Genomic DNA, 21,471 nt, shown 5'->3' on the forward strand with positions numbered 1-21,471 from the left:
ACTGTTTTACAACCTCTACATTTTTTCGTGGTCCACCTGAAATCCTTTGGTGGAAGTGGCCCACAGACCAAATGCTGTGTAGGCCTGCACTAACTTCTTCTTCAACACCCTCTTGTCTCAGTTCATCAACGTCTTAAATTCCCATGATTTCCCCCCGGCTATATTCATTCCCTCACAACTACATATCCTTGGATCTGATCATCACCCATAACTATTCCACTCCCCTATCACTCTGAAATACTTCCTGTGCAAAAGCTCTTATACATCAATATTTTCCTCTGCCTCACTCCTCCTACATGTATTCTTTCTCTTCCCCATAACTTCCTTTTATTCTTCCTTGGATATCACTAACTATAATTATTTCAAACCTTCTGTCTCCTGAAGTATCTATACAACCACCTCTTCCTCCCTTCCTCTCAACAAAGAATATAACCTACTTTGTGAAACACAGAGACCACAGTTTTGGAGCTCCTTCTTTTCCCCTACCCTATCCTTCAAAACCACTATTTATTACCCCCATTCTCTCTCCTTTATTCCAGTATCTGATGAAGAGGTGATTTTTTGTCTCATTAAGGCCAACCTTTCCAACTGTGCTCTTGCACTTATTTCTTCCAGGCCCTTTCTCCCTTTATCATTCCTTCTTTTTTTTTTTTCTTGTCATCTTCAATCACTTTTTATCCAATAGGTCTTTATTCAACACCTTACTAGGTCTTTTAAAAAACCTCCATAGCACTCTAATATCTTCTCAAGCTTTCCTTTTTTAAAAATGGTAACACTTTTTCAAAGTCAAACTCCCCATACATATATATATGGTAGTCCTTGTTTCATTAAGTGCTCAACATTACAAAAAAATCTTGTTAATATCAATATTCTCTCAGTGATGCTGAGTGCACTTCATAGAAAACCCACAGTCTCTGGGCAATTAAAATTATAAATGGAAAGTTATATAGCCAACAAAGGTAGGTTTCAACACACTGCCAATGACAACTTGGATGAAAATATTTCAATTCTTGAGAATGAAATTCTGCAAAAAAGAAAGGGGGAAGGGGAATTCCAATAAGTAAAAAAAAAAAAAATGAAGCTATCTAAAGAGACTGATGTGGATGCAAAGACAATCTCACCAACCAACTTAGATTTTAAACAGCTAGGTAGAGATGATAAACTTTGGTTGTTCTATTAACTTCAAGGATCAAATATAAATTCCTGTGTGCCAATTAAAGCTTTCATAACCTTTCTAACTTCATACATTCTTCCCCTTTATACTCTACAATCCAGGCAAACTGATCTCATACATGACATTCCATCTGCCTTTACATAGGCTGTCCCCTATGACTGGAAGGTGCTTTCTCCTCACCTGTGTCTCTTAGAAGTATTTTCCATTTATTTTGTTTTCTCCAAAGCTCAACTTTAATTATACTTCCCACATTAGACCTTTTTTTATATTCCCAATATGTTAATATCTTGCCCCTCCAAATTATCATGTACTGTATTTTATATATACTTAATAATATTAGCTCTCATTTACATAGTACTTTAAGGTTCACAAAGCACTTTATATAAATATCTCATTCCAATAATATGGAAGATAGGTATTATAATTATCTTCATTTTTACATGTGAGGAAACTGAGACAGACAGCAATTAGGTAATGTATACAGAGTCATAAATCTCTTAACTAAAGCCTGATTTGCTCTCAAGTCTTCCTGACACCACATCCAGTACTCTTATCTACTCTAGCAATAAGCTGTATGTCAGCAGGCAGAAACTGCTTCATTTTGATCTTTGTAGCCTCAGCACCTAGCATATTTACTGGCCTATAGCAGACACTTAATAAATTGACATAAAAGCAGGCAGCGGAGAATGTATACAGAAATGTGGTACTGTACCATAAAACAGTGCCATGAATACTAAAGAAAAAGGATTTTTTTTTGTTTTCCTATTTTTTAAAACTACAGTGGAGAAGAGGTTCAAAGAAGGAATAGGACAGCCACTCTAGGTAAAAAGGACAATGAAGGGGCGGCCAGGTAGCACAGTGAATAAGAGCACTGGCCCCAGTGTCGGGATGACCTGGGGAATCGAATCTGGGCTCAGACACTTAGCATCCACCCAGAAACACCTGGTCATGTAACCTTGAGCAAGTTACTTAACCCCAATTGCTTAGGGGTGGCCAAGTGGCTCAGCGAGTAAGAGCACCGGCCTCAGTGTCGGGATGACCTGGGGATCAAATCCGGGCTCAGATAACTTAGCACCACACCCAGAACACTGGCTGTGAAACCTTGAGCAAGTTACTTAACCCCAATTGCTAAAAAAAAAAAAAAAAGACAATGAAAATGACAACAGAAAGAGGACAAAGCTCTTCTACTGTATTTTACTTGTTTTCTCTGCAAAATAAAATTACTTTTGGACTGAAAAGACAGAACAAAAATAGCTAATTAGGAATTGAGACTAAAGGTTGGTAAAGGAATTTTTTTTTAAAGCCCCTAGTTCTCCTTGATAAAATCAAGTCACATGGTACAAATGAACTACATCCTTAGTTAGAGAACTGGTGGGTATGAACTAGCTGGGGGTGAAGGGACTTTTCTACCCTATTTCCTATGTAGACTTCCTACTTTCTGCTAAAACTGGTTCCTGAACATAATTTAAGATTGTTTCTCCTAATGTCCACAGTTACCCATTTTGCCACTAGATGGCAATCTCACACTGGCAAGATGAAATGCTAGTATGTTTACATGGAGTCAGCCAGTCAGAATATTTTACTTTTTCAAGTGAGAAACAGGTGAACCAAATCATACAGAGTCAAATAAAGGTATTTTAGGTCTTCATATAAACTCTGTAGAAGTTATAGATAGTGAGAAGAAACAGTTGTATATTTTTTCCCTAATCAAATATTCTATTTCAGTGTTTCTCAAACCATACTGCAAAGACCTTTACATTATTATGTTTTAAAATAATTTAAGAGGATTTTACTAGAAAGATTCTGCCAATTGTTATTTAGTCTAGGTGTTTTACCACTGTAGATAAGTTGAGAACCACTTCTATACTCTAAGCCAAACTGTTCTATTTACCTGAATTTTCTATCTCCTTGCAGAAATCAATTCTTGATACTCCTACATCATATGAGGCAATTTTTGGTTCTATTTTCATATATTCTTCATTACAATCCTATTCCAAGCCCTCAGTAGTAAAGAAGTTTGCTCTAGGACCTACAGCCTAGGTTCTGCAAAGCTATCCCAACAGGGTACAAAATATAACAGGTGCTTCCAAGCTACAAAGATTCAAGTATGACCCAGTGTGGTCTGTATGTCTGTCATCCCATTGTGGTTTAGTGAGGAGAACAGTGGATTTGGAATGAAAATCAAACAGCCAGATCCATCACCTGTGTTAGACTGGGTAAATCACTTAACCTCTCTGGTTCTCAGTCCTTTAATCTGTAAAGGAAGGGAGTTGAATTAATACATGGAATCACTGATTCAGAGACTGAAGGAACCTTAGAGGCCATCCTAGTGCAAACCCTCCATTTTATAAATCAGGATACTAAAGCCCAGAAAAGATAAATAACTTGCCAAAAGTTACACAGACAGGAGGTAATCAGCAAGGTCCTTTCTAGCTCTGAATCTATGAGAAGTTCAGAGAGGTTCATCACCAGAGTCACAATACAACGAAGTTTTGGCCAAAGCAGGTCATGAAATTGTCTCTAAGAGCAAATGGACTGCATCTGTGATTGAAGTCTTGGCTCATACAGCAGTCTTACTCTGCTGTGTCATGGCAGGTGATGACCAGGGATTGTTATCAAAGGCTATGCCAGCAGAGGATATCCTAAAAAAAAGTGCTTATCAAAATCAAAAGGGTTATCTGAAGACCACCTTAGCTAAGTTCAAACAGGCTCACCACCAGAAAGGTGGCTACCAGGCAATATTTACTTTTTTTTTTTATTTGGGGGGGCGGGGAGAGATAGGAAGGGAGAAAGGCAATAACTGTCAAAGAGAATATACTAAGGCAAGAAGCAATTGTGATCTTTATCTGGGAAAGCATTCACATCAATAAATCAGGGATTTATTAAAAGAAATGAAAAAAAATTTCACAAGTAAACATCTTATCTACACCAATTAAATAAGCACAACTGCATTTCAGTACTAGAAGAGACTTTAGAAATCTAATACAGTCTTCTTTTTTAAAATGAGGGAACCATGGCACTTGATCAAACTCATACAGCTAATCATGGAAGCAGCAGAGCCAAGAGTCAGATGCCCCTGACCCTCAAGCCAGCACTTTTTATATTGTATCTTGTGGCGTTTCACATGGCTCTTTCTGTTTTTGTAGTGTCCTTTATCTTTGGCTCCCAAACTTATTTTCCTAATTCTTTTTCTTCTCTACCACTTTTTCTCATCTTATTACCTCAGAGCCCAAGAGCTACAGAAAAAAAAAAGCATATAACAATGTAGTGCTTCCTAAAACCTGTGACTCTCCCTGTCAAAGTGGAAACCACAATTGTTATTTTCACAATCAAAATTTCTCCCGTTCCTACAAAGTTTAGCTATGTAAAACTTGCCAGGAAATGGCAAGGTTGCCTAATACCCCTCGTACAAAAGATCTGGAGTCGGGGTAAAATATGAGTTGTGTCATGTTCTCTTTTGCTTAATGCCATGTACACTGTACACAATTAAATATTTGTTGATTACTAAATCATACTTTCACTTACAAACAAAAATCATTACTCTAAAATATTTATTTCATTTACTATAAAATATATAAATATTTCTGGTTTTCCAATGTTGATTCAAAAAATGAGTGTAAGAGTGATTCTATACAAGTAGTTATTCTCTTCATATTTTTATAAAAATGAAGTTAAAGTTAAATAAAAACAACTGAAAATATAGGACTAAAATCTAAATGATATCTTCAAAGTAAAAAGCCAGAAAGCACATCGAAAGGATTATTAGCAAAATATGAATAACATACATTTATTACATCACAAACCACACTAATAACATTCAATCAACAACATTTATTAATAAGCACCTACTATGTGCCAAACAATGTTCTAGGTACTAAGATCAAAAATGTAACAGTCCCTTACCTGCTGGATGTTTTTATTTTACCAGGGGAAACAACAGGTGCATATACAGTTTAAGTATATACCCAATATATACAAACTAAAAAAACATCAGGGGGAATATAAGACTTCAATCAAAGTTAAGAAGGGACAGTGAAAGGATAAGAAAAAAACGCTGAAAGCAGCAGCAGCAAAGGCTTTATGTAGAAGATGGCACATGAGCTGAATTTGAAATAAACAGAGACTGAGTCAGAGGTGAGGAGGAAGTGCACTCCAGGTATAGCAGACAGGCAGTGTAAAGCCATTGAACCAGACAAAAGAGAAACAGCAAGAAGGCCAGTGTCAATGGATGGTGGAGTGGGTGAAAGGCTAGAAAGGTAAGGTGGGGCAAAATAAAGCTGAGAAGAGCTTTAAATGACAAACTGAGGAGTTTCTATTTGATCTTAAAGGCAAATAGGGAGCCTTTAGAGTTTATTGAATATCATGGTCAGACCTGAACTTCAGGAAAATAATTTTAGCAGCCATGTTGGGGAAAGATTTGAAAGGGGAGAGAACTGTCAGGAAAACCAGTTGAAAGGTTATTGCAATAATCAAGGAGATTATTATTATAGGGTGGTAGCAATATAGATATTATTATAGAGTGAATACATAGTGAATATCTATTGATATGTGAAGGGATAGAATGGAATATAATATGCTCTTAAGCTCCCTGATATTATTAAAAGGCATAGAGAACTAGAAAAGGATGTGGCCAATTGTGTATCAAAAATGAAAAAGCACCCAAATGCTTCACACAGCTTGTTGGGTCAATCTTCCATGGGGGATTTATGGAAGCAAAGCAGCATGGAATAAAGGATAGAAAGCTGACCTCAAAGCCAGGAATACCTGGATTCAAGATGCCTTTGACAAATGCCAGTTGTCTGAGCCAGGGAAAGTTATTTAATCATTCAGTACCATAGGCAATTCTCAAAGACTAATATTTATACCCTTCAACTACTAATGATGATGAATTCCAAAATATTAGTTCTTTACCTCATTTAATTCATTATTTCTTCTACCTTCAAAGCCAGCAAACACTGCACTCCCTTCTTTGCTAGGAGTCAAAGTAATAGGTGAAGATGATCCACTATGAACTGGGGTTTCTTCCAAAAGATGGGGGGGAGAAGAAAAATTAATTCAGCTGCAAATTATACATTCAATTCAATTAAACAAGTATACATTAAGCATCTGATAAAATAAAAAGCTACTGTCTAGATCTTCATAAACTATAAAAACTATAAGGAATAAACCTAAAATTGATAACTCAGTTATTAGTCAATTAATAATCACTGTGATACATACACACACATATATTCTTATTGTTTAGTAGGCTTTTTAGTTCATCTGTTGTTGTGGTGGTAGTGAGGTTTTTTGTTTTTATTTTTGGGGAGGCAATAAGGGTTAAATGACTTGCCCAGGGTCACACAGTTGTTAAATGTCAAGTGTCTGAAGCCTAATTTGAACTCAGGTCTTCCAGACTCTAAAGGCCAGTGCTTTTAGTCCATTTGTAACTTCCACCTCTATTGGCTTCATCCTCTATTCCATATCTCCATTTCCTTGACAGAAGCATACACTGTTCTAGATAGTGCTTGCTATGTTAAGATGTTGGGCCTAAAAGGTCCAGATAAAAAGGACTGAACTTGGCTGAGGTGAAACAAAGGGCTCAAGAATGCCTTTAACTAACTTATACAAAAATATCAATCTTCAGTCTATATATTTGCCTTAAAATCAGCATTAATAGGAATGAAGTCACTGAATTTACAAATCTCATAGGCAAAGGCAGAACTATATAACAACAAAATTAACATTTACATAGTGCTTTAACCTTTTCAAAGCATTTTCCACATATCTCATTTGATTATCATAACAACCCATCTATAACTATTAATGCCAGCAATACCCCCACCATTTTACAGAGGGGGAAATGGAGGCTGAGAGACTGATTTGCTCAAGGTCATACAAATAGCAAGTGGTAGGTGAGGCTTCAACCCCAGACTTCCATGAATTCAAGTCAATACTCTTTTATGCTGCCTAAGTTACTCATCTGAAAAAATGATTTAATTTCATTTTCCTCTGCCATAATTTAGAATGGCTATGACTTATGAAATGAAATGCTCAATTAACCAGTTTCGACATTCTCATCCAACCTCATATCTCTCACTATGCCCAAGCCCAGAACCCCAGAAAAACTACAGGGGCCAAGCTGTTTTCTTTGTGCCCTTAGGAATTCTATTTGTATCTTCCTAAGATTGTCACCCCCCTTTTCCCTCTCCTTAATTCTACATCCTCCATTTCTTTCATGGCTCAATTCAAAACTTGAGTTCTCTCCACGAAGTCTAACCTACAGTAATTTCTGATCTTTCTTTTAACAATGTTAAGTCTGGAAAAGATTTTATTACATGCTGCTTTGTACTTAACTATTCTCTAAAAGTTTCAGAGATAGAAAGAGACTGAGAGACAGGGAGAGAGAGAGACAGAGAGAGACATAGAGAGAGAAAGAGAGAGAATATCTTGACTCTTTAACAAGAATGCAAACTTCTACAGGGCTAGGAACCTGTCTTCTATTTTTATCTTCCTAGTAAAATGCTACGTATTCCATAAGTACTTAATAAAGGTTTGCTGAGTTGAATTATGATTTACTCACTCTAAAATGAAACCAGTTAGAGGAATCAGTAAATAATCCTTAAAATAAATCTTAAAATGTTTAAATCTAACTAGTTTTAAACTATGTTTTGTAAAAGTAGAAGAGTATCAGCAAGAAGAGCTTATGCACTAGGTTAGCCAAAATAAATAAAAAATCCAAAATAAAAGGTTTTAATCATTAAAAGCTATAAAGAGGGGGTGGCTAGGTGGCGCAGTGAATAGAGCACCAGCCCTGGAGTCAGGAGGACCTGAGTTCAAATCCAGCCTCAGACACTTAACACAAAAACTAGCCATGTGACCTTGGGCAAGTCACTTAACCCCAATTGCCCTCAAAAAACAATAACAATAAAAGTCATAAAGAGAATTATTTAATTAAAAAGTTTTAACCTACTCTTTTCCAAATGCAAAAATAGTTTTGGCATTGTGGCAGAGGTGTCAAGATGTCTTCGTTTAGGCTGTGGAGAAGCACTACTTTCAGACAATCTGTCACAGCTGGATGTGTGACGTGTAGAACGCCTTAGAGATTGTAACATTTCAGGCTCAGCTTTTCGCCTTTTGGGTGTTGCTGGCTCTCCTGTAGCAGGCTGACTGTCTGTGGACTGAGGAGTTGGTGGATTTAACAAGGGTGGACTTGGTGACAGTTCCTCCTGATTCCTAAAGAAGAAAAGTAAGAACTTTAAATATATTAGCCACCAATAATAACAAATGACTTTTTTGCAATGGGAAGATTTATGCCTTTAAATCATGTGCTATGATTATAAAGGAACACTGACACAAATGAAAATAATAAACATTGCTGTTATTTAGAACAGTTTAAATTTTTTTTTCAGTTGTTTTTCAGTCATGTCCAACTCTTTGTGACCCCATTTGAGGTTTTCTTGGCAAAGATATTGGAGTGGTTTGCTGTTTCCTTCTCCAGTTCATTTTACAGATGAGGAAACTAAGGCAAAAAAGGTTATACAACTCACCCAGGGTCATACAGTGTCTGAGGCTAGACTTGAACTCAGGAAGATGAAGTCTTCCTGATACCAGACCCAGCCCTCTATCCACTGTTCCATCTAGCTCTCCAGTTCATATTTATCTAGTATTTTATATAAAACACTTTACATACCTTATTTCATTTGATCTTTGCAATAAACCCATGAGATATTCTAATGAGTATTATCTGCATTTTACAGGCAGGAAATCAAAAGTTACATAGAGGCAGGTGTTATGATTGTGCCTATTTTACAGAAGAAAAGAAACTGAGGCAGACAGAAGTTAAATAACTTGCCCAGGGTCACATAGCTACTAAGTGTCTGAGGCAGACTTCAAATTCAGGTGTTCCTAACTCCAGGTCCAGGGTTCTATCTACTGAGCCATATTGACCAAAATCATTCAGAATATAAGTAACTAAACCAAGATCTCTGACCTAAATTCAGTGTTATTACAATGTATTATGATAAGCTTCTTCTATTACAAGATAAGCTTCTTATGGGCAAAAATTTTTAAATCTTTGTTTACTGAAGTCCCACCCGAGTGCACTGCACATAATAGGTACTTAAAAAGTATCTGTTCAATTGAAATACTTATCAGAAATACCTAAAGATTTTACAAGACAGTACTTCTTATGGGGAACTAAGAAATAGAGAGGAACAAAAGTTATGAACAGAGCAAGTACGAGGTTCTTTTTATCACATCACCTTACAAAGAGCTATAGTGTTTTTAGAAGGATTTGACCTAAGTTCTCTAACTGGAAATAAAAAATTTCATTGAAGTGCTATAGGAATATAATTTTAAAAAATTAGATTACACTGCATAATGTTCATCTTGATATCAAATCTAAAAGAATCACAATAGTATTCAGAAAAGAAATATCAAAGTAGTGGTTTTGCTAAAGAATGCACATGTGAGAAAATTACTTCAACTATTAAGTTTCAATCACTTGATCAAACTACTATACAGAACTTACCTATTTGTATTTGTTGCACTTTCCTTGATTGGAAGAAAAAATTTTGATGAAGTCACCTTTTTATATTGAGCTTGTTCATATGGATAAAGCAAAATCAATGGCAGTGTGAAATCAAAAGTTATCCTTAATCCATCAACCATTTCCTTACAAAGCTCAACACTGAAATGTTAAAAGAGAGAGAAATCGTTTTAAGATATTTTATGAAATACAGGCGTTAAACCTGGCACTGAAAAATTGAAAATATATAAATAAATAACATAAAAATGAATATAAACAGGTAAATTAAGTTCTGAATTTCCTTACTTTAATGAGGTCTCAAAAAAAATCCTCAAATTTTAAAACAGTATTTTGAATTTATATGGATCTAATGAATTCTATGTAATGACAATTTTATCACTAGTCTTTTAGAAGACAGTTAGTTAACCAGTGTTTTTATTTAGCCCTATTACTTCAATACTTCAGAAATATGTGACTTCATTCACATGGGTACTCATTAGACAACCTTTCTTAAACCTTAGTGGGCAGTCTTCATTTGTTGGTGTGGCTGAAAAAATTCATCACCTAGTGGCCAACCTTCTAAAGATGTACCTCTCTGAACTTAATTATACTCAGTTATTGGATGATATAGTACTTTTCTGGGCTGATATTTCACCCCTTTCTAAATAAAAACTAATACTTATATAGTATTTTAAGTTTGCAAAGTGCTTTACCTTTTTCATATCATTTGACCTCACAACAACTCCATAAGGTAAGTACAATGGATGTACTTATCCTCATTTTACAGCTTGCTTACAGAGGTTAAGTGAAATGCTAATATATATATATTTTTTTTGTCAGGAGCTGTGACTTCACTGATGTAGAAAACTCTTGCTACCAATGCAAATCAGGCATCATTCTGCAACTTACATTCATGGAGAGCCTCAGACTCTGAGATGTCAAGTGACTCGGGTCAAGTTCACATAACCAAGTTTTCCAGACTGCAGATGGCAGCATGGAGCTGCCTCTTGGTAACTTTGGAGTCTGCAGGGCTTTCACTCCACATAATGGAGTAGTCCCAGAGTAGGACTTTAGTGGAGGCCTATAGGCTAAATGTTGTCAAACTAAAAAAGGCTAAATTTTCAGAAACAAGAACGAAACAATTTAGTTAAGTGGTGAAGTGGATAGGAACACTGGACCTGGAGTCAGGAAGATGAAGACTTGAGAAAGCACATCTGGCCTCAGTCACTTACTAGCTGTGGGACCCTAAATAAGTCACTTCACCTTGGTCTGCTTCAGTTTCCTCATCTTTAAAATGGGGATAATAGTAGGAACTATCTCCCAAGGTTGTTGTGAAGATAAAATGAAGTTATATTTGTAAAGTGCTCTGCAAACCTGAAATGTTATATAAATGCTATAATGATGTGTCAATGTTAGTAAATTAAATTGGTAGGGAAAATACATATATTATACAAGCCACAAAGTACCATACTGACAAATTACCATATTTAACAAAATACACAGTAACCATTATATTTAAAACTAGCAATTTGTGTATCTAGAGTCACACTTGGCTTAGGAGGATAATGTTTGTTCTTTGGCACCACTTTTGGCTTCATGAAATGGTGTGGCAGTGGCTTGAACAGTGTGGTCAAAAAGTGGTGCCTGTCTGCCGAAGCCTGCTATGCTACAGAATCATCAGAGAGCTTCTACCTCTCTTGCATGTTTTAACATTTCTTCCTTTTCAGCCACCTCAGTTTACTGAGGGCATACTCATTATGGTGACATGAAGATGCATGACAGAACTACTACTACAAATGTGCTTTGAAGCTGAACCACAGAACCCAAACTGAACCACTCCTATAGCTTGGGGAATCCTCCTTCCCAACCCACCTCTTTTCTGCAGTACAGAACTTAAAATATCTGAAACACAAGTGGCTTCCCTACCCCCACTATCTGAATTCCCCTCTCTACCCTACAGAACAATGCCACATTTCAGATGCAGTATGACTTACTTTTTTTCTGGTGGGATGTAATGCACATTCATGTTCACATGTGGAGTGGTTTGGTGGTGACGAGATCTTTCATTGGCTGAGAAAGCTGCATTGATGGCAAAATGTTTCACATATGATTCCAGGATGGTTATTATGTTAGTTTGGCATGGAAGTTTTACAAGCTATAAGAAACAAACATTTAAACTGTTAATCATCCAAATAATAACAATCATTATTTCAATGACTGCAAATCACTATTACTTCCTTTTTAGCAATTTTTAAAAAGCACTGACTTAAAAGTTATTCCACCTCAGTTTCTCTACCTAATTATTTTATTCAAGTAAACCTTCATAGAGAAACTACTTGAAAAATATAGGTAGGTAACAAAAAAGAGGAAAAAGTTCCAATTTTCCTGCCATATTTTCTCCCATATATAGCAACCAATTAACTACATTTCTATGATGACTACAATGTAAATATCATGAAGTAGCTATAATGATCATTTTTAAATGACTATGATGTATAGCTGTAAACCATGAAACAATATAAGTTCTAAAGAATTAAAGTTGTGGGCACCACAAAGAGCAATAGAAAGATAGTGGACTATTTGTCAGAGATGATGTAGAAGTGAGTCTTGTTCAAATATAAGCTGGAATAAATGACCTCTAAGGTATCTTTGAACTCTGAAATATCTTAAGACCATACAGGTAATTAGGGGAAAAATCAGAGCTAGCACTTTAAAATACTGTTAAATATATTTTGCTACAAGAATTATTTTTAAAATTAAACTTTCAAAAACTACAATTTTTCTACCCTCAGAAGTTTTCCTCAGCTACTGTTAAGATTAGTTAGATATATAACTGGCCGGGTAACCTTGAGCAAGTTACTTAACCCCAATTGCTTAAAAAAAAAAAAAAAAGATTAGTTAGATATAACTCAAGCAAGTTTAAAATGTAAGCTGCCCCCCAATTTATATCTTCCTTTGCATACACGTTTTCTCCTGTTAATATAGTAGCAATCTTCTTCAAGTTTCTTCTTCAAAACTTCAGGTATTTCTATACTTATTGTTCTTTCTTCCATGTCCCTTTTTGTATGAAACTCCTGTTCTTCTTTCTATAATAATACAAATCCATTTTTAACAGTTTAATATGCAACAGTAGGAAGTTTTTTTTTTTACTGCAAAATGATAATACCTTCCATGAGAGATATCAGAATTTATGAATTCTTAAAACAGCTCAAACCCTAATCATACATATTAATGACCCAAAGGTAACTGTAGCTCTATAGTTTTTCTGTTACTTGTTTAGCACTGGGGACTAAGTTCTCAGTAACCAGAGAGAAAAATGAAAAAGGCCAGAAAATGGTGTCTGATGCCTCCAGAAACAATAAAACAATTTCACAACCTAAGTAAATGGCTGCAGGCCGTATCACCATTTGTCAGACACCACCGACTTGTTCCTCCTCACCTCAACCATCATCTTACACAATAGACCTGAAAACTGGACCTCTATACCCAGGTCTTCCAGAAACTACATGCACTGACCTTGAGAAAATGTATCTGTTATCTTTGGAGCTCCCACCCAATCCAGCTGACTAGTCAATGAGTGTGTATAAACTGGCCAACTTAAGCTAATTATACTGAATGATCATTCTACACTTCAGACTATGCTTCACCTTCACATCCCCTTCAGACCATCTCAACCTTAATCCCACTTTCCACCTCTCCAGAATAAACTCCCTTTCCTGAACATCATTGCCCTCTATGCCTTGTCTTCTCTTATCAGAATATAAGCTCCTCGAGGACAGGGATTTTCTTTTAAAAAAATATTTGTACCCTCAATGCTTAGCGCATTGCCTTGCAGGTTGTACATTCACTTTATTTCATCATTCAACTATAGAGACAAATTTTCAAAGGTGGCATTTTTCACACTATAAGGGAAAACTATTCATATTTAAAAGTTACTTAGAAAGATTTAGTACTTGAACAAATACCTTTAGACATCTGAATAAATGCAAAGAACCAATAATACATCCAATACAGTATCATAAATAATGTAAACCCTTTCTACAAAGTCAAGTAAAATTTGAAGAGAATTTTTTAAAATTATATTTGTCATTAATCATATTTGAAAAATTCTTTTACAATAAATTTGTTTTCTTACTTCTAAAATATATTTTAAAAGTTTTTAAATTGTCTTAAATTTTTACCATTTCTGTTTTTTCTTCAATGTCGCTTTCTTCACTCCTTATTTCCTCATCTGTTTCTTCACTACTATCATCAGAAGAGCTACTTATGGCTATATAAAACAAACATAAATCATATTTTATCATTATCTTATATCCCACTAGTCTATCTAAAATTGTAGTCATCCAAAAATCTTCACAAAAAAAAGCTTTCAGTTTATAATTTATTGAAAAAGAAGCTGATTTTTACAATTCAGCGTTTGAGATCATAGGGCTTCCTCAGTGAGATTCATGTTTACTCAAAAAAGAGCAGCCAAACAATCCATATAGGAAAAACTAAACAGATAAAACATGTTTGTATGCATCTTATGAAATGGGATGGTCAATGCACTGAGTTGGTACCTCTCATAAATGTAGACATGACAGGTACTACAGACTTATAATGAGCTCAGCCCACAACAGAAGAGGAAAAGTACAAACTGTAATGCATTTGTACTGCCAAAGATCCCAACAGGTACCCTCTCACAAGAGACATCATTTCAACACTAATGTTCTCCCAGGGATGATAAGGTATAGTTGTGAAGCTTGTTAATAATATCACAATTGCTGAAAACTTAAAAGTTGTGGGTGACCCAAAGGAAAATGGAAAGATTATTGGTGGGGAAAAAAGTAAGCTGCAATTCTTTCCAATTATATTTATGTGTAAGAATCTGTATTAAGAATATAAATGAGGAGGAAATATATGATCAGAAAATTAGGAGAATTGGTCATACAGCAAAAATGCAGGATAAAAGGTGACACTTTCCCAGTGCTGTAAAATATAAAAAGTTCTAGAAATATGTTTCCAACATAAGCAAGAATTGTACAGGATTAGAAAGTTAGGCTGGGTTATGATCTGCATTAACAGATAGAATCTTCTTACTAATGCGATCACAGATACATTCAAGTATTTAAGAAGTAGTAGGAGTTTTTTCCTTAATTTTCAAATAAAACACTCAAGTGCCAAATGACACAGTTTAACAAATACCTTTAACAAATAGAAATCTTACATAAAATAAGATTCTGTGGCTGAGTACTTAATCATATTTCACTCAAACACAGACACAGAAAATGCTAAGTGAAACATATCAGAACCTGAGAAAGAATAAAGAAAAAAAGATGGAAAGGCAATGGGGAGAAGCAGGGAGATGAATGAATTGTGATGGAGAAGCACTGATTCTTATGTACTGGATATGTAAAATATTAATATTTTGTCCAATCAGTTTCAAATCATTTCACATCCATTATCTCCTAATAATTCACATTTATTTAAGGCTTTACATAAACCATCTTATTTTGAACCTCAGCAGTCCTAGAAGGTAGGTTTTGCAAAGGTTTTTACTTCCACTAAATAGATGAGAAAACTGACACCTAGAGAACTTAAGTTACCTGCACTTACTTCTCCTATGTCCAACGTTCCTTACACCATGACACATCTATGTGGGTGGTTAAGTCTAAGAAAGTAAACTTATTATTTAGCATATTAGCCAACTCACAGTTTTCATCATTTTCATCTTTTTCCTCAGCAGGAAGACTTTTTAACACAGAGTCAACACCAGGCAACCTGCAGCGTCTCTTCTTCCTTCCTTTTCTTCTCCTAAAGAAGATAAATCCAATTGAACTATATCTAAGTGAATTTAGCAACTTAAATAGAAGAAATGAAAAAACAGTTAAAATACAAGGTTAGTGGTTAATATCAGTTTTTAATATCCTAATACAGTCATTATAAATACTCCATCAAATGATTCACGTTAAATGGCTCCACGTTCATTTAAATATGTTTAAAATGAAATGAGTTAAGCAAATGTTCATTTTTCATATATTAAATCTACAACACATCACTTTAAGATAAAAAAAAATTTACACTGACATGAATTGAAAATACTTACATGCGAGCTACAGCTTTTCTTGCCAATTTACGTTGTAATCTACGATTTTCATCTGTGTCACGAAGAACATGATCTTCGGCTGCCCATCTATCCCAGCTGAGGAAATAAATGGAGAAAAAATGACTAGAAATAGCCAAAATTCTAAAATTATAGTAAAGCCAACCCTAAAAAAGCAGGAGGGGGAGGGGGAAGAAGGGATATGTCATGGATTTTTTTTTTCTCAATTTCAGAAATATATTCAAGTAGTTTAAAATCAGAAAGTAGTTAAATAATTAAGAAATTAAGTCTTTAAAGTATATTGAAAGATCAAAATTCCTTAACTATCCACACATTTTCAAAATATGTAATCTGCTGTCATTCTTTAGAAAATGAAAACACAATTATTCCTTTGTAAAGAGTGTTATTAAAAGTTTTTTGTTTGTTTTTTAATGTTTTTGATAGTCCCATGATACATTTGTTCTGGAGTATACACTTACCTTCTGTTCCAACCATTAAAATGGATCAGATATTCTGGGATCTTTCTGCCCTTCTCATCTTTCCCAACAATAACATCAACAATCTGAAATAGGAAAAAACAGATGAGATATCATTTATAAATTAGGAGGCATACATCAGAAATTATAAGCCTCATCAGAGTGACCAGTCATAATTTTTAACAGGTTTCTCTCATTTTTTAAATCTGTGCCGAAATGACAATTTCTTCCCAAATTTCCGTTTTTTTTTTCTTTAGTGGATGCATCCCACTAGGAATAGGAAGTATCCACCCAACTACCTTCTAATTGGTCTCTATGGATTTTAGTCAGGGCTATTTTCTTCACCCCATTGGCCAGGGAACCTATCATTAAAAAAACACCAAACTACAGGCAGGACAACTTGGCCTCAGCCCTGGGAAAGTCTGGGAGATGTAGTCCCTGGGACTCCACCTCTTCCAGGCTAGACTTGGATATTCTAAGCTAACTCTTTCAACTTTTTCTTTCCTGCTCACCTCCAAGAGAAGGCCCACAACTCCCACTTCCCTCTCGATCACAACATACCCCCTCTTCCCTTAAACTGGAGAATTTTTTCCCAGCACAGCCCTGTCACAGGCTTCAAAGATTTGGGAGCGGAAGCTACGTGGTTACTCAGGGGCTGCATCATAGAGGAACATGTTGGGGGCGCCCGTTTTAAAGTCATACAAGGCAGGCAGCCACAACGGAAGGGCCCTGGGAGGCCCTGGGAGGACAGAAGCTGCCATGAGACACGGCTCTCGGAGAGAAAAACACCAGGGTGATGCAAGCAAAGGGGGGCGGACGAAGGATTGCTAAAGAGATCATCGAAAACATGCAGCCAGGCCTGAAAGCCGGTGTCAGGGTGAGCAGAGCTGTGCAGCCAGGGGGCCGCTGGGAATGCTACAAGTGAGCTGGAAGAGAGGAAGAGGAAAAATTTAAATTTGCATGTCACTCATCCCTTTTCCTACCTACAATCAGAGCTATGCCTTAGGCTTCCCCTAAATCAAGACCCCAGTTCTTAACTTGGGTTCTGTGAACTTGGTGGTATAATATCTGTGTGTGTATACACCTACCCCCACCCCACCCCCCCCACACACATAGAGACAGGTAGAGAGACAATATAAATTGATAGGAGACAGACAGATGAGAAATACAGACAGGGACAGATGATTTAGATGGGAGATAGAGATAATATACTTATAGATGGATAGATCAGAGTTATATAGAGATAGATGAAGGATGGGATATATGTATGAATAGGTATAGATAAAGAAATAGATGGCTACAGCTAGATATGTTAATATGCCTGGTTTCCTTTGTCATGATACATTAAACCAAAGGGGTTCAGGACACTAAATCAAGCCTTGGTGGAGCTTAAGGTTTGCAAAGTACTTTACAAGTACAATCTCATTTCCTCCTCACAACAACCCTAAGAGGTAGGTCCTATAAATGTCGCCATTTTTACAGATGAGGAAACCGAGGCTGAGAGGTTAAGTGACTTGGCCCAGAGTCACAAACAAATATTGTTAATTTAGACAATCCGGCTGCTATAAACTCAGAGTTCCTAATTCCCACAATTTTTTTAACTTCAGAGGAAACCACCCGTGGGAGAATTTTACTCCTGTCTACTGCACACGCCACTAACGTGCGTGGAAGAAACACGCAAAAAAAAGGGTGGGGTAAAAAAAAGCACAAGCGGGTAGTTAAAATTTCCTTAACGCGGAATGCTTTTCCACAAGTAGCTAGCAAGGTGCGAGATCACACACGGTCCTGCGCAGCCACAGGGCCACCCTCTGGGTTTGGGGGGAGCGCGGGGGAGAGGGGATAAAGGGTGCTGGGTGCCGGCGCTCGCCCCAGCTCTTGACAGCCTCAGGAGCCGCAGCCCCTCCCACGGCCCGGCCCAGCCCCGCCCCTCACCGCCGCGCGCCCCCCTCGCGCTGTCCTCCGCGCGGCGCAGGAACCTGCCGGCCGGCTTGCTTCCGCGCGCGCGCAGCTCCCAGCGCCAAGCGCGGTTCCCCCGACCCACCCATCCACCCGAACGGTTGGCGCCGGTCCGATGCCACCGGCGCAGTTGGCGCCCTTTCATCGGCACCGCCTGGAAGGAGCACGTCATTTTTCTCCCCGCTCGGTCCCCAAAGCTTCGTCCTGACCATTCCCAGCCCTGGGGAAACCGCGCACCCATCTCCATCCCCTCTCCTCCCTCGCCCTCCGCAGGCGTCCCTTCCATCCTTTCCCTCTGCCTCCCCCCTCCCTCCCGCTCGCCCCGTTCAGTGGCACCTTGGCATCGTACAGGACTCGCGCCTTAGTGGGGTCGGGCTCGAAGCACAGCACTTTCTCCCCTGACTGAAATTTAAATTTCATTCCCCCGCACGAGCTCATTTGTTCATCGTGGCAGAGGGAGAAAATCCAGGTCGCTAGGAGCAGTGTGCGAGGTGGGGGTGGGGTGCGGTGCGGTGGGGGGGCCGGGGGGGGGGGGGGGGGGGGGGGCGGAGAAAGAGACTGCTCCGTCCCGGATTTTACCCCCTCCCGCCTTGGCCCTCCCTCGGCTCCGCCTCCCGCTCAGGCTGCGCTCCTGCCTGCCCCTCGGCCCCCCCCACCCGCCCAATCTCCCTGGCTCGTTCCTCCCTCCAGCTACCTGGCCCTCGCGAAAGCGCGGCGCGCACGCGCTCACCCACCCCTTTTTTATTTTTACGCCGCCGCCGCGCCGACGTCGACGGAGGTGGGGAGGGTGAGGGGGGGGCCTGGAGGGCCGAACTCCCCCCTCCCAGAGGAGAGGTTGAGAGGGTCGCGAAGATCTGCGGGTTGCCCCGGGCTACTGAGCATACCCGAAACCCTAGGCCGGGTTGGGAGGGGGGAGAAGAGGTGCGAGGACTTTTCCATTCCGGGCCTTGGCCGCAGCCCGGAAGAACGCAGGGTCTGGTGGGGAGTTGGGGGGAGAAGGGGACGGGCCGGAGCCCTGAAGTGAGCTCGTGACGTGTCGGCGCGCCAAAGTCTTCGAGCTAGGACGCGTGCACGGGTGCCGTTTGCTAATAGCCGCCGTGCTGCTGGGACCTCGGTGCCCAGCGTGTGGTTATGCTGCCTCCGCGGCCCTCCCCGAGCCCTGGCTTTGCGCAAACGCAGCCTCCCTTCCCTCTCCCCTTTAAAAGGGGGAAGTTACATTTTTAAAAAGGAAATTTACAGTTGAAATCGAGTAGTTATGAAGAATGGGAGGGTTCGCACCTAAGATTTGCAACGCTCCTGGAATTTCCCAAAAAATGCTTATGGACAGCGTGGCCAAATAAAGGAATCCCGGTGTACGGGAAGGAGAGCTGCCCAGGCTGACCCTCCACATCCTTTCTTGTACATATTTTTGATACATACGTACAGAAATGTACATGTCTCCTGTTCGATTGCATGCTGCTCAACATGTTTAACCCAGACAATGGAAGCTTCTTGAGGGTAGGAAATACACATAAGCCTCATGCCCACAAGCATAATTAAAGTACGATAGTGGGCTGATTGCAATGACACTTTAACTTTTCCTTCTAGTCTGAACAGCATGGAGTAGTGGGGAAAGTATCTATTGGATTAGTGTCCAAGAACCTGGATTTCCAATCCAATCCAAAAAAAACCATTTATTAAGTGCCTACTATGTGCCAGGCACTGGGATGACTACTAAGCAAGGGATGGGGATACAATTAATAAAAAGGAAGACAGCCCCTGCACTCTAGGAGCTTAAGATTTAATGGAGGAGGAGGGCAGCCAAGGGTATGCAATGCTGGAGTTGAAACCAGGTAGAGCAGCAGATATAAAGTGGAGTGAGTTTAAAATCCATTTTCTGACCTTCATAAAGGAAGGTTTTGGGAAGAATTTGGTTCTCCATCCCCCGGTTCTCCATCCCCCAGCCCTCCAATTAGAGGGGAGAGGAGACTGAGGAAGGATGTGAGTCTTTGTTTCTCCTCCTACATTCTTATACCAGTCATTTCACTGGAGTCTTAGTTTCCTAACGTGTAAAAAGGAGGTGATTTTTGCCTTTTCCAGAAAGTTTTAAGAATCGTGAGATAACAAGTGTGAGTGCACTCAAAGTTGTATACAAATGTATACAAAAACAGGCATCTGGAGCTTGTGCCAAGAATAGTTTTTCCATAGAAACAATTTTATCAATAGTTCAACACCATTCAATTCAACAAGAATTTATTAAGAGCAATGTCTGTACTGAAGATACAATGGCAAAAAGGGGAAACAGTCTCTGACCTCAAGCTTATATAATACTTAGGTAAACAACGAGTAAATATAAGTACTGTACAAAACAGACAAAAAATATTTTCCTGGACAAGATGCTAATTTGAGGAACTGGTGAAGGCTTCTGCTGTAGGAGGTTATTTTTGTGTTAAGCTTCGAATGAAGTGTGGAAAGAATTACAGGTGAGGAGGGAAATGCCTGTCAACAGGGTGTGGCTAACCCATGGTATATAGATATAAAGGAATATTATTGCACTGAACACAAAATGATGAACATAAAGAATTTTTAAAAAAGGGGGAAGACTAGAATGAATTTAAGTAGAGTGAAATAAGCAAAACAAGAACAATTTACACATTGACCACAAGCAACTAAAAGAAACAGGGAAGAAGCATTTATGAAGCCCCTCCTGTTTGCTGGAAGTGACCAGGTAGGTGGCAAAATGAATAGAGTAACATCCCAGGAATCGGGAAGATTTATCTTCCTAAATTCAAATCTGGCCTCAGACATTTACTGTTTGTGTGACCCTGGGCAAGTCACCCTGTTTGCCTCAGTTTCCTCATTTGTAAAATGAGCAGAGAAGGAAATGGCAAACCATTCCAGTATCTTTGCCAAGAAAACCCCAAATGAGGTCAGGATGATTAGGACATGACTGAACAACAAAAACTTGAAGGACCCTGCAAGGTGCTAGGGATATACAAACACAAAGAATGAAATAATCCCTAGTCTCAAGTATCTCAAATTCTAACAGGAAAGAAAAAGTACATCTATAAGTGTACAGAGAACAAATATAAAGAACAGGGAATGTTTTTGCCTTCTTTGTTTTCCCAGCACTTAGCACAGCGTCTGGGACACAGTAGGCACTTAATAAATGCTTATTGACAGGAAATAGAGGAGGAGAGGTGGGAAAAGATAAGGAAATATATAGTGTAAAAGGAGATGTTTGTGTCTGGAGAGACAGATTCTGGAGTCATCCATGAGGATTGAGTGTGTTCCA

At 38.4% G+C, this 21,471-nt stretch overlaps 1 protein-coding gene across 3 annotated transcripts in view; it reads right to left on the reverse strand.

Annotated features, from left to right (window-relative positions):
• MSL3 (MSL complex subunit 3) overlaps positions 1-18,716 on the reverse strand; it is a 28,878-nt gene extending 10,162 nt beyond the window's left edge. For 2 of the 3 annotated variants that reach the window (XM_069062994.1, XM_069062995.1), the window contains exons 1-10: positions 18,534-18,709; positions 16,245-16,327; positions 15,769-15,864; positions 15,376-15,476; positions 13,865-13,953; positions 12,647-12,769; positions 11,678-11,838; positions 9,687-9,845; positions 8,127-8,389; positions 6,086-6,195 (exon numbers count right to left, since the gene is read on the reverse strand). In XM_069062994.1, coding sequence (XP_068919095.1) covers positions 6,086-6,195; positions 8,127-8,389; positions 9,687-9,845; positions 11,678-11,838; positions 12,647-12,769; positions 13,865-13,953; positions 15,376-15,476; positions 15,769-15,864; positions 16,245-16,327; positions 18,534-18,635 — 1,287 coding nt within the window. In that variant the 5' untranslated portion in view covers positions 18,636-18,709. Of the gene's footprint in view, positions 1-6,085; positions 6,196-8,126; positions 8,390-9,686; positions 9,846-11,677; positions 11,839-12,646; positions 12,770-13,864; positions 13,954-15,375; positions 15,477-15,768; positions 15,865-16,244; positions 16,328-18,533 lie in introns of all 3 variants that reach the window. The other variant, XM_069062996.1, reaches the window with a different exon arrangement.
• Between the last annotated feature and the right edge of the window lie 2,755 nt (positions 18,717-21,471).

The sequence above is a fragment of the Petaurus breviceps genome, unplaced genomic scaffold (assembly GCF_028583685.1).
Source record: "Petaurus breviceps papuanus isolate PSGF00001 unplaced genomic scaffold, PetGlider_PUasm1.0 90515, whole genome shotgun sequence".
NCBI classification, from domain to species: Eukaryota; Metazoa; Chordata; class Mammalia; order Diprotodontia; family Petauridae; genus Petaurus; species Petaurus breviceps.